Source organism: Hylobates moloch, unplaced genomic scaffold (assembly GCF_009828535.3).
Source record: "Hylobates moloch isolate HMO894 unplaced genomic scaffold, HMol_V3 SCAFFOLD_1, whole genome shotgun sequence".
Lineage (NCBI taxonomy): Eukaryota > Metazoa > Chordata > Mammalia > Primates > Hylobatidae > Hylobates > Hylobates moloch.
In genome coordinates this window covers 64,985,344-64,998,686 of record NW_026652276.1, presented here as the reverse complement: position 1 = coordinate 64,998,686, position 13,343 = coordinate 64,985,344, and the positions used below count along the sequence as shown (strand labels likewise).

The window sequence follows — 13,343 nt, the reverse complement described above, 5'->3', positions numbered from 1 at the left end:
ACCGGGCTGGGCCAACCTGGAGTCAGCTCGAACTCACCTGCTTGGCAGGTGCGCGCTTCCCGAGGCGTGACAGGGGAGCGCCGGCGCGGTGGGTGGGGGGCAGAGAATGTGAAGCTCCAGACGCTGGCACCCGCCGCCAAGTCGCCGCGGTGGCTGCCGGGATGCGCCGCAGCGAATGGTCGCGCCGGGCGCCGCTCTGAGTGACCTTTCACCCGCGCCCAGCGGTTCCGGGCGGCAGCACAAGGCGGTAGCCATGGCGGAGGCGGCGGCTGCAGCGGGTGGGACTGGCTCGGGCGCGGGTGCGAGCTACGGGTCTGCAGCGGACCGGCACCGGGACCCGGACCGCGCCGGGCGGAGGCTGCGGGTTCTCTCTGGCCATCTGCTGGGCCGGCCCCGGGAGGCTCTGAGTACCAATGCGTGCAAAGCGCGGAGAGCAGCGTCGGCGGCCACGGCGGCGCCCACGGCCACTCCCGCCGCGCAGGAGTCGGGCACCATCCCAAAGAAGCGGTGAGTAGCGGTCTGTGGAAGGAGTTAGCGGCGAGGGACCAGGCCGGGCCTGTGCTGCAGGGGGGCACAGGCGAGGTGGGAAGAGAAGTGATACGGGTGGGCGGAAGGTATCCCGGTCCCTGAAAGTAGGGACCCACCTCTCTTTCGAGAGAGTGCACTAGACCCTGGATTCTGTCAGGAAGGGGGCGGGATGGGATGGTGGATTTTGGTCACTATGTGAGGGTAACAGGCTTGAAGAACTCTCATTGGAGAAGGGTTTAAAGGGTTCCTTTTTCCTGAGCTTTTAATGCCAGGAATTCATTTTTTATCTTAAATTAATACTTTTGGTGCTGAGGTCTTGCAATGGGTAGCAGAGGTTCTATTTTGCTCCGAGGAGATGTAAGTTTGTACTAGATGATAGATCGTGGGAATCTCATTCGCGAAAGCCTGCTGTGGGGGAAACTGGTGGTGCTCTGGAAAAAGGTGCTGACTGGTTTCTCTTGGGTAAGTTCCGCTTGCTTAGGAGCAAGATGTGTTGACTTTGAGGGAGGAAACCGATGAATGGTAAGAAGCCATAAACTGCAAACACTAGCTAGTGGTTTAAGGTGTGGTGGTATAGCTACTGAGCTCTGTGTAACCAGAAGCTAAAAGACAAGAGTCTACCGATGAGGATGTTTGTCAGAGATCTTGACTTTCGATTTTTTTGGAGAAATCTTTTTTTTTTTTTTTTTGTATTTTTAGTAGAGACAGGGTTTCACCGTGTTAGCCAGGATGGTCTCGAGCTCCTTAATCTCTGAAGAAGGCCATTAGGAGAAGCTATTTTCTGACTTGTGGCTTTGTCACCGTGGATAAACCGAGAGTGAAAAAAATAGGTAGCTAATGTTTAAAGTGTACTTTTAAGTGTGCCAAAGGTTGTGCTAAATCCTTTGTTTCTTTCCAAGCTATGAGGTATGTGCGATTTTTTCCCATTTTACAGATTAATAAATTAAAATTAAGTCTGCTGGAGGCTTAGCAGATATGCTGTGTGACAGGTTAGAATTCGAAAGCACATGAAATTGACTTCATGGCCAAGTTCCTAAGCTATACTTGCTTCTGATGAATTAATTCAACATACATGAGTCTTTACAAAATACACACTGTACCAGCAATACAGAAATTAAAAAATACAGTATTTACTCTTAAGGAAGGAATAGCTTGGTAGGTAAAATTATAATACAGCGTTATAAGAAACTTAACTGAGAACTATACCACCTGGTTATTTAATCCAGTTTTGGGTTTGTATTTGTTAGTGCAAAGATGTTCCAAAGTAAAGATTGAGTAAATTTTGGATGTTTGCGTTACTAATAGTTTGCCAAGGGGGGAAGTTGTTCTTGGCATACAAACAGTATGTTCACAGGTAAAGAAGTGAGAGACAAATTAGGGAACTGCTGAGACTTAAGTGTAGCAGGAGAGGGTGAGAATGACAGGGGATGAAGACTGGAGAGGTGAATCTTGTTTACAGGATTTTACGTGAGGCAATACATGATTAGATTTACCTTTGATAAAGGTCACACTGGGAGCAAATTGGAGACAGTTTAGCATTTTGGCGATATAATAGCTGGGAACATAGACCTGGATTTGAATTTCCACTACACAGTTTCAGCTGTGTGATCTTGGGCACATCACTTAACCTCTCAGTTTCAGTCCCCATCATTTGTAAAAACGGGAACAGTAATCCCGTTTTGCAGTGTTGCTGTGAGAGTTGAAAAAAATAGAGTTAAATGATCAAGTGTTTAGTGCCATGCCTGTTACATAACCTTTCAAAGAATGGTAGCTGCAGTTTTCACTGTGTCTAAAGGCAGAGAGACTAGGAGATTATTATCCCAGGGAGAAATGCTGGGATTCTGAACTAAGGCATATTATTGGAAGTAGGCAACTTAATTGAGAAAATGCTAGGAGGTAAATTCTCCATAACTTGGTTACTGAGTGGTGAGGAGGGGAGGAATAAAGGATTTCATCTCATCTCCTGGCTTCACTTGAGGTTATAGTATTAATAGCTGTCATTGGGTTTAAAACTTTTCTAAATGGTTTCATGTACATTCATGTCTACTCATTTGTATGCATGTATGTGATTGTACATTTTATGCAGATTCACACTCTTAGAACCAAGTAAGGAGGGCAGGTTTTCCTTATGGTTAGATTTAATGGCTTGGTTTACAGCATTCAGAGAAAAAGTAGTAATGTTTGTAAGGCACACCAAGATGATGGATGAGTCTTCTTATGGTTGAAGGTGACTGGTCAGGGATGCCCTGTGTGGCTGCTCCAAGGACTGAAGGCATCGATAGTTCAGGCACAACTGTAACCCATTTGTAGCATAGGTTACAGCTGGTGGGAAGCTCTGGTCTTTGGTTCAGGGTTAGACGGCTAGTGGCAAAATCTAGTCCTGTACTGGTACTTTGAGATTTTTATCAAAATATGAGGGAACACAGAAACTTGTATTAGATGACACATCAAAAGCTTCCACAGAGGGTGATATACTTGATAGATTATTCATGAGGAACCCAAGTCTCCCTTCTACTTCCTACTTAGCTAGGCCTGCAGTTGCCAGCTACAGAATCCAGCCTAAAGGGAAGATAAATGATAGAGGAAGAAGGAACCACAGTATATATCTAATAAGGTGCGAGTATGCCTATATGTCAATTATTTTGGAATAATTTTGTGATTTGTGTATTATTCCTTCCCTTTTGTTACCTTGGATGATGGCATTGCTTGTAATTGTTTTATCACATGGTTGGTTATATCACCTGGCCTGGGGTAGTGACTTCTTGAAATGCCATATTTTCATTCCTGTTACAGAATAGTCATGCATATGTTTCAACATTCATAGAGTAGTTGCTTTATGAAGGTCCTGTCCTAGGCATTGGAGGTAAAGAGATGAATAAGTAGTCTTCAGCCTCAAAGAGTTCACAATCTAGGAAGTGAGAGACACAGTGCAGTTTGATTAGAGCCACTGTAGATACAGGTACAAATGTAGCACAAAGGAAAGACTGACTTACTCTGTATGGGTGCGGGAGGATGGGGGTGGTCAGAGGAAGCTTTCTGGAGAAGGTTTTAAAATGTGGATGGTATTTTGAGAGTTTACATTCCAGGTAAAGGGAACAGCATATGGCAAAGCAAGGGGATGTGAAAGTGCATATCGTATTTACATAACTAGATGATTTAGTATTGGTAGAGGTGAGAATAAAATGAAAGGAGGGCAGTGGCAGGTCATGGAGGTCTTTGGCTTGTGGGTTATCAGTCCATTCGTTCATGCATTCATTCATGCTTATAAAATATAACAGTGAACAAAAATTCTGCCCTATGGAACTTATATTCTAGCTGGAGTGGAGACAGTGAACAAACAAGTAATATAGTATGTCAGGTAGTGATAAATATAAAGAGAAATGAAGCAGCTGAAGGGGCTTGGTGATAGAGAATCCTTGAAGGAATTAAGCTGGGAAGAGACATGATCAGATTGGGTTTGGGTTTGAGAGAAGTCACTCCAGCTACAGTGTTGAGAATGGATTGGAGAACGGTGAGGATGGACATAGATCAGTTAGAGGAGATCAGTTAGAGGAGGCTGTTGTAACACAATAGACGAGAAATAATGAAGAATTAAACTAAGATGATGGCAATGTGAATAGGGAGGAAATGATGTGTGTGAGAGTTTTAGAAGTTCATTAGGTGACACCATTAAAGTTTAATCACACTTTAAAACTATGTAACTAAATTAATGCCACAGGAGTTTGGAGACTGAATGACAATAGAAAAGGGATGACACAGTCCAGAGGAATGTGGACATTTCAGAGGGCTGACCAAACAAAACCTGTTGTTTACTTATCATGTGGTCTCCTATGAAGTCGGCACCAATTAATTCTTTTTCTTTTCTTTTTTTTTGCTATGGAGTCTTGCTCAGTTTCCCAGGCTGGAGTGCAGTGACGTGATCTCAGCTTACTGCAACCTCTTGCCTCCCGGGTTCAAGCCATTCTCCTGCCTCAGCCTCCCGAGTAGCTGGGATTACAGATGCCCGCCACTGTGCCCGGCTAAGTTTTGTATTTTTAGTAGAGATGGGGTTTCACCATCTTGGCCAGGCTGGTCTCGAACCCCTGACCTAGTGATCCACCCACCTCAGACTCTCAAAGTGCTGGGATTACAGGCATAAGCCACCATGTCTGGCCGGCTCCAATTACTTCTGTCCCGGAACATATGTTCTCATTATTTGAAGTTGCTGAGCAGAGTATTGAAGTGACAGTTTACTCTTGGATCCTCCCTTTTTCCTTAAGCGCGTGTTACCCATGTACAGTTTCTCTTTTGACTTTGCTTCTAAGTGCAATTTTAGATCCTTAAAAATCATAGTAAATGTCAATTACATATGTGACACTTTTATGTCTTGGTTTTGGGTTTTTTTCAGTGTTTTTTTTTAAGGCTCTTGTGATCTTACGAAAAAGAGAAGAAAAAATCCCATGTTAACTTTCATTCCTCCACACTGCTGACCTCTTTCCCAGTTATAACTTTGGCTCCAACCTCATTGTAGTTTGCATTAGTCAGAACTGCTCAATGGCAGTTTTTACAGAGATTATAAATGTTCAGGTCAAAAGAATGATTAAGAACGCCACTAATTATTTAGTTTACTTGCTTATAATGTCACTTACAAATGCCATTTTAATAAAAAGCAGTATATTAAGGTTGGGCATGGTGACTCACACCCCATAATCCCAGCACTTTGGGAGGCCGAGGCAGGCAAATCACTTGAGCCCAGGAGTTCAAGACCAGCCTGGGTAAAATGGTGAGACCCCATCTCTACAAAAATACAAAAAAAATTAGCGGGGTGTGTGGTGGCACGGGCCTGTGGTTTCAGCTACTTGGGAGGCTGAGGCAGGAGGATTGCTTTGAGCCTGGGAGGCAGAGGTTGCAGTGAGCTGAGATTGCGTCATTGTACTCCAGCCTGGACGACAGAGCAAGACTGTGTCTCAAAAAACAAAACAAAACAAAAAAGTATTATTTAACATCTGCCGGAAGCTTTGGTAGATATTTTCCAGAAGGAATACAGCTGAGTTAACCTCATGTAAATATTTCCCAAGAGGGTATCCTGAAGCCTGTAAGAGCGGATACAGTTCTGCAGCAAAGGTTATTTGCACAAGTGACCTGGCTTAAAACTTAACATCGTTTGGCAAAATTAGAGCTTATTTTGGTAGTTATGTTGAATGAAATATTTACCCTATTTTGAGTTCCTAGCTAGGAATTCTACTGATAGTAGTAATAGGAGTTTTAATTGAGTAAGTCCTAATATGACAGGAACCATGCTAAAGCTTATGTACATTATGTCATTTAAATCTCACACAACAACTCTGAAAAATGAGTGATACTATATGTACGTTACAGTTGAGGAACTAGAGGCTTAGAGAAGTTAATTTATCTAAGGCCTTAAATTTATGAAATGAAAGAGATGGCATTTCAACTCTGCTCTTGCTCCAGAGTCCATATTCTTTCCTCTATGCTGGATTACCACACCTGATGTTCCCGGGGAGATATTATCTACTTACTATTCATCAGGTTGCTCTCTTTGTCATGCCAAGTTTCAAAGCTTTTGTGATTAAATAGATCATGATCAAATACTTTGTCATATAGTTAAGAAGGCATTAGTTTATGTTGTACTTAATGAATAAATTATAAAACATCATTCTGTCAAAATGAAATTCATAATTTAAGAAAATGTAATGGGTGGTTTAAACAGATAGACCAGCCAGTTTACTTTTGTGAGTGAATTTTGCCATTTGACTTGTGGAAGAAGACAATGTTTGGAATGAAAGGGAATTAGGAAGAATGTGGAAGACCCAAGATCAGAGAAGAAAGGAAAAGAGAATGGGTCATGGAGGGTTTACTGCCTAGTTGCAAACTGTCTTTGGACTGTGAATGAACAGGAAACTGAAGATTTAATCGCTGTGGTTATTTGTTAATATGCTTCTCTAGATTGCATTTTATGATGGACCAGACCTTCTCTACATAGACTTTTTTATGTTGGGAAGTTACTGTAGAGCCATCTACCCTTGTGGTCACTTAATAAAAATACCTGAGAATAAATTAAGGGATCCGATTTTAGGCTGCAGAGAAATGGATTGCTGTTGTAGTCAGATGAGATACTTTATGGAACACTTTAAAAGCAAGTGCTAAGCAAATATTACTCCTTTTGATTTTATTTCCTTATTATTGAGAAGATAACTTCTGCTGTTAATCTGATTAGTATGTTAATTTCAACCCTAAACCAAATCAAAGGATGATGACTAGAGTCTACCCTTGTAGCATAAAGTATTAATAGCCCTCTGCCTATTAGTGCTCTCTTTATTTGTTGGGTCTTGGGGGTGATATTTTGTCATATCCCTGTCCCAACATCTGAGCTCAGAATCAACTGAGAGATAAGACACAGGATACAGACAGAGAGGTAAAAACGTTAACTTTGTTACTGATAATGCTGGTTGGAGACCGTGGCTTAGATCTGTACTACCTAATATTTACCCTGAATTAGACTCCATCACAGGCAGTGTACCACAGAAGGCCTCCTCTACAGGTGTAGAGCCTAACACATGCTACCAAAACAGTAGAGAGAGAGCTTACAGCATAATTAATTTTTGCAGAATGAGGACATCTATTTTATCTGTATTTAGATTAAGAAACGGCATTACCAGTACTCTAGGAAGCCCTCTTCGTGCTCATCCCAGTGGCTCCTTCCACCAGGATAACCACTACCTTGACTTCTAACGTATAGATTTGCCTGTTTGAACTTTATATAAATGGAATCATACAGTGTGTACTTTTTTGTGTTTGGCTTCTTTCCTTCAGTATTATGTTTGTGATATTCCTCCATGTTGCATCTAGTCACATTTTGTTTATCCTCATTGATGAATAGTATTCCATTGGGTAGATATATACCACAATTTATCCATTCTGTTATTGATGAACATTTAGGTGGCGGTTACTTTCGGTTCGAATAATTACTTGTTTTAATATAAAGTGCATATCAAATTAGTGGTTTTATAGATATTACTGCATAGGAAGAGGTTAAAGTAATTAAAATAGTGTTTAAGAATTAATATATTTACTTTTCTTAAGTACATCAATTGTCTGAGGTAATAAACAGAATGCTCCCAGGTACTAAATCATTTTTATAAATAAATTAAATTGGATTTTTAAACAAAGTGACCTTGCAGTGTTCACATATTATTTATGAGCTTATAAGATTTCAGCTTAAAATCATAAGTCCAACTCTATTACTCAATTATACATTTTAAATTTGAGTTACAAGTCAGTCATTCTTAAAGTCTAAATTCTCTTAAGTTTTGTAAATATGTAAAATATCAATTTTTTGTATAGTTTTCTTAAAAACATTAACATATGTCTTTGGTTCTCAAGCATTTGTATATTTAATTCTGGATCTTTCAGTAGTTGAAATATGCTTACTCATTGAAAAAAACTGCTACCATTCCAGTAACTGCAGTTACTTTTGATGAGAGAGTTTTGCCTCCTGGGTGAGATATGGAGGGGTAGATATCGTCTTGTCATTCACTAAGAAAACTGTTATATGATTGCATATAACATTGTTCTTGCCAGCATGTTTGAAATTACTAATCAGAGATTTGGCCAGGATGCTGACCAGATTCTTGTTGTTGACCTCAGTGGGACTCTCCAAATTCTATTTATAGTTGCTGTGTCAGAGACCTCATCCTATAAGCAGGGGAATGCTCAGGTATCCCAGGACCTTAGAATCAAGTAATGTGAACTATTTAATTTGCTATAATCACAGAAGTTCGCATTTCCAACTCAGATTGATTACCTAGTTGGGTTTTACATTTTTTCTAAAGGTGCTTGAACTAACTGTATAGGAATCCAGCCTCAGGAATATTGAAATGACACCTACTTGAATTCTCCTATCACTTTAGTCACATATACTATGGAGTGGATATTTTGCTGTCAACTCAAATTTTGTAGGTCAACACTATCCAGTAGAGCTTTCTGTGATAGAAATGTTCTGTAATCTGCATTATCCAGCATCATAGCCACTATGGAGCTGATTTTTAAATTTTGTTTAATTTTAATTTAAATAGGCACATGTAGCTAGTGATATGCCGTGCTGGCCAGTACAGGTGTAGGTGGAAACCTAACTCATTATCTTCCTTCTCATTCTCTAGAACTTATTTATCTGGGCTTTCTCATATCTCATAGTGTTAACACTAGTCCCACAGTGACATCCTTCAATCTCTATCTTGAACTTCTTTTCGTTCTTTTAAGATCAAACTTTCTTTTGAATTTATTCAAATTAATAATCTGCAGTCACTTTGCTGCTCTCATACGTGTTTGTGTCATCTGATCCTCACGACTGCCCATTTCACAGATTACGAACTGAAATTCCTAGATACTTGCCAGAAAAATATATTAGTCAGTTTCTAGCTACTGGGTGATAAAGCTTAAATTTGAATCTACATTTTTTAATTTTAATTTTTTTTTTTTTGAGACAGAGTCTCGCTCTGTGGCCCAGGCTGGTGTGCAGTGGCACGATCTTGGCTCCCCGCAGCCTTCACCTCCCAAGTTCAAGTGATTCTCCTGCCTCAGCCTCTCATGTAGCTGGGATTACAGGTGCACAGCACCACGCCTGGCTAATTTTTGTATTCTTAGTAGAGATGGGGTTTCACCCTGCTGGACCATGCTAGTCTGGAACTCCTGACCTCAGGTGATCTGTCTGCCTTGGCCTCCCAAAGTGCTGGGATTACAGGTGTGAGCCACCATGCCCAGCTGATTCCAGATTTTTTAAAAATCTCAAGTCTAGAGCTTTTTCCTTGATATTATATTGATATCACCCAGCCCTGTTCATTCACAATCTTTCACATTCATTTTGTGCATTAAACAAGTATTTATTGGTTACTTATGTTCTAAGCACTTGGGCTATGTCAGTGAACAAAATGGAGAAAGATTTTTATTTTCTTGGAACTTAACATTCCGATGGGTGAAATGGATAATTAAACATAGTAAATAAGTAAATTATTAAGTATGTTAGAAGGTGATAAGTACTGTAGAAAAAAGAAAAAGTAGAGAGGGTAAGGAGGTAGGGTTCAAATTTTAAGAAGGATGTCAATGAAAACATGACATTTGAGCAGATATTTAAAGGAGATGAGTTTAGTCATATGGATATCCAAGCAAATGAGTGTTCTAGGCAGAGGAATAGTATATGCAAATATCCTAAGGGGAAATGCACATGTGGCATATCAGGAAAGCCACAAGGAGACTGGCGTAGCTGGACTCAATTCATATCCCCTCACCTCTAACCGCTGTTTAAAATACGTACCTTTTAAACTTCAGCTTCTGATTTACCTAGCTCTTCTACTGTTCTAGGCCGGGTCTCTTATTCATGCCACATTTTTCAGCTTTTATTGTGCCATTGTCTGGAAGACCTTTGCTTGTTGATTGATACCATGTTTCAGAGTCTCTTGTTTTGGGGATCTTTTCTTTTTACTTTTGAGAATTGGGGAAGCATTGATCTATCTCCTGTTACCTTTTCCCCACGATTTTTCAAGTTATGAAGAGTAACTTTAAAACATACGATTAAGTGCTAAGTGTCATAGGATATAATATGTAGGTCTAGAGCCTTGAATTTATTTAAATCACCTAGGTACTCTCCAGCCACCTCACCCATTTGAAACTTCGTCTACCGGCTGGCCGCAGTGGCTCGCGTCTATAATCCCAGCACTTTGGGAGGCTGAGGTGGGCGGATTACCTGAGGTTAGGAGTTCAAGACCAGCCTGACTAACATGGTGAAACCCTGTATCTACTAAAAATACAAAAATTAGCCAGGCGTGGTTGTGCACACCTGTAGTCCCAGCTACTCTGGAGGCTGAGGCAGGAGAGTCACTTGAACCTGGGAGGTGGAGGTTGCAGTGAGCCGAGATCACGCCACTGCACTCCAGCCTGGGTGACAAAGCAAGACTCTGTCTCAAAAAAGGAGAAAAAAGAAAAAAAGAAACTTCATCTACCCAGGTTTGCAATTATTTTGTGTCTTCCGTATGCTAAGCACTGGGGAGGATTATTGACACATGATTTTTGCCTACTGGGACATGTAGGTCTACTAAGGAAGACTGATTTGTCTTCTATTACTGCAAGATGTAAGGTATAGGAAAGGAATGGTGACTAATACAACAATGGAAGGGCAATTTTATATCAAAGAAACCTAGTCTAGAAGCGTTGGAAGAGTATTGTTCTAGGTCAAGATGTTATACAAAAATTCTTAAATGAGAGGGTGAAAATATTGATGAGAGAAAGCATTTGGATGAGAACAGAATCAGAAGAATTAGGATAGGAAAATCCGGGCAATGTAATAAAGTTTATAAAACTGGTGTGGCAGTTTGCTCTAGTAATGATGGTCTTTCAGCCATCTGGATAGTGTTTAGAAGTGTCATTCTGCTAGGAGCTGGATGTCTGGCAGTTACTTTACAATTATAAAATGGAAAATAATTTTGTTATTCTGAAATGTTATGCATTTTGTTGCAGAAAAAAATAGAAAATACAATCAAAATGAAGACTAACATTAAGAGATAATCGCTACAGCACATTGGCATAGATCCTTTCAGAAATAAACATATGCGTGTAAGGTCACGCCATAATAATGTCTTGAAATTACCATTTTTCACTCACTGTCTTGTGTATACCTTTCCTTATCAAGAAATAATAATGTGTAAAATCATTTTCTGTGACTCAGGAAGTATTGTATTATATGTAGGTACCATTTATCTGATGAGGACAGTGTTATATTTGTTTCCAATGTTTCCCTATTATAGAGAATGCTGTGGTAAGCTTTTTACAATTAAATCCTTAATAATTTCCTTAAGGCACATTTTTTAAAAAGGGCCTTAATGAGTCAAAGAGCATTGGAATACATCATTCACTGATCTCATTGGGCATGAACAGAAATAAGGAACAATTGCTTGTTTGGACTTAATTCTGACCAGTAATAAAAATTTGAAAATCATCGGAATCTTTGGAGAAAGACTACATCATATTTGAGCAGGTTTGTATCTTCTAATTTAGGGAAGCAGCTTTCCAGAAATTTAGATAAAAGGAAATTAGATGTTCTAGCCTGAGTCTGTAAGGGGGAAACCAAAACATGACCACAGGGAACCTAAGGAATAGTGCTTAACCCTGCCTGGGTCTATGGGGGTAATGAGAAGGAGGGAGAGCTAAGACAACTGGCCTAGATGTATCAATTTAAACCACTTATTGCTATCAGTAAATAATGTACATTCCGTGCTTATTCAGATGGCTCCTATTTACTATTCAGGCAAATCTTGTTATATGAGGTGATGTAATTTAAGGATTATGGTGTCAGCAGTTTTCATTCTCTGCCCCCCCTCAACATTTTGCATGTATTTAAACATGTTGCAGAATTGAACTTCACAATACTCATTTATGTACCATCCACCTAGATTCTACTGTTAACATGTTACTGTGCTTATCACATATCCATTAATCCATTCTTTTTTCCACCTAATATTAATCTATTTTGTTTTGATGCATTTTAAAGTAAATTGGTAGTTTCATTTTTGAAGTTAAATCTCCTTCAGAAAGGTTCTGCTTTTTTCTTTTATATCAGTTGGCTTTGATTTCCAGATAGTATTTGTTTTGCCTTCACAAATTATTTCTGGCTTCACAACTATTAGACTGCTATTCTAATTCTGATTTTGTTTCCAAGTTCATACCTGCCATCTGCCATTATTTTCAGAAAGTACATTCTAGTTTGCCATGCCTACACTCAGATTTTATGCAATTGGTAACTTAAAAAAATTCTCGTATTTTGGTATGTATACTAATTAGGGATATTTGTTATAAGTATTAATCTGAGCTAGGTTAAAGCAGAAAAGGGAAATTTATTCTAAGAGTACAGGGGTGCCAAAAAACCCAAGGGTAAGAATGGAGCTTGGCCTCAGGGTAGAATTAGAGCCAAGAACCAGAAAGCCATCAGGTTTCTTGCTAGTATCACTTCTTGCTACTATTTGCTGCAGGCTTCTCTAAGTGGATCAGCTTTTTCTGCTCCTCTGTCCAAATGGTAAAATACGGCTGCCCCACTTCTCCAGGAATTCAGCCAATAGCAGAGAATAATTGAACCCCTTGTTTCCAATCCTGGGTTACATGTTTACATTGCTGCAATCAGTTATTGTCTGGAAGGAAGTGGTGGTAGTCATAGGACATAGATAGCTGCCCAGGCAGCTAAATGAGCTGAACCAACTCTGGTTATCATGCATTTAAAGATGATACAACCGGATTATCTGCTGATTGTTTTTGATGATTCCTTCTCTATAATCTTGCTCCATGAGTTATTCTATTTATTTTCCTTGAGTCATCAATCTTTTTCTCTTTGTTGATTTTTCCTGCTGCTTAAAAGCATGCTCAGATAACGTTTTGAAATTTTCCACACATATCACTCTTTTGAAAAGGCCTTAACAACCATGAATAACCTAATTATAAAACTTTAGCCTCTTAACCAATTCCGGTACCTGGTAGATGTTCTTATCTCTTCTTAGTTTCCATATTATTGCACTATTCTGTTTTTTTTTTTTTTCCAGCCTTCCTGTCTTTCTGACCATGGTTTTGCTGGCTTCCTTCTCTTCCTAAGCTTAAAAATCCCTAAGATTAATTTTTAGTCATTTCTTCTGCATTTTCTTCCTTAACCATTTCATCTACTTGAACTGTAATAGCTTTTACCATTGTTGGGGGAACTTTTAAGTTAATATCTCTAACTCTCAACTCTCATTTTTACATTTTTAATTATTGGGTATTTCTATCTGAGTATCTTGCTGGTT

General features: G+C 39.6%; 2 protein-coding genes across 5 annotated transcripts in view; one reads left to right on the top strand and one right to left on the bottom strand.

Moving 5' to 3' along the window:
• Positions 1 to 126, bottom strand: part of NFE2L2 (NFE2 like bZIP transcription factor 2) — a 162,154-nt gene extending 162,028 nt beyond the window's left edge. Inside the window, exon 1 of the mRNA XM_032755300.2 lies at positions 38 to 126. The gene's annotated coding sequence lies outside the window, so the exon portion shown is untranslated. The remainder of the gene's footprint in view (positions 1 to 37) is intronic.
• A 99-nt stretch (positions 127 to 225) lies between these two features.
• The window catches only part of AGPS (alkylglycerone phosphate synthase), a 148,220-nt gene continuing 135,102 nt past the window's right edge, over positions 226 to 13,343 (top strand). Inside the window, exon 1 of one of the 4 annotated variants that reach the window (XM_032755298.2) lies at positions 226 to 507. In XM_032755298.2, the coding sequence (XP_032611189.2) occupies positions 254 to 507 (254 nt within the window). In that variant the 5' untranslated portion in view covers positions 226 to 253. Of the gene's footprint in view, positions 508 to 565; positions 583 to 2,980; positions 3,143 to 13,343 lie in introns of those variants that run through there. The other 3 variants (XM_032755299.2, XM_058440831.1, XM_058440817.1) reach the window with 3 other exon arrangements.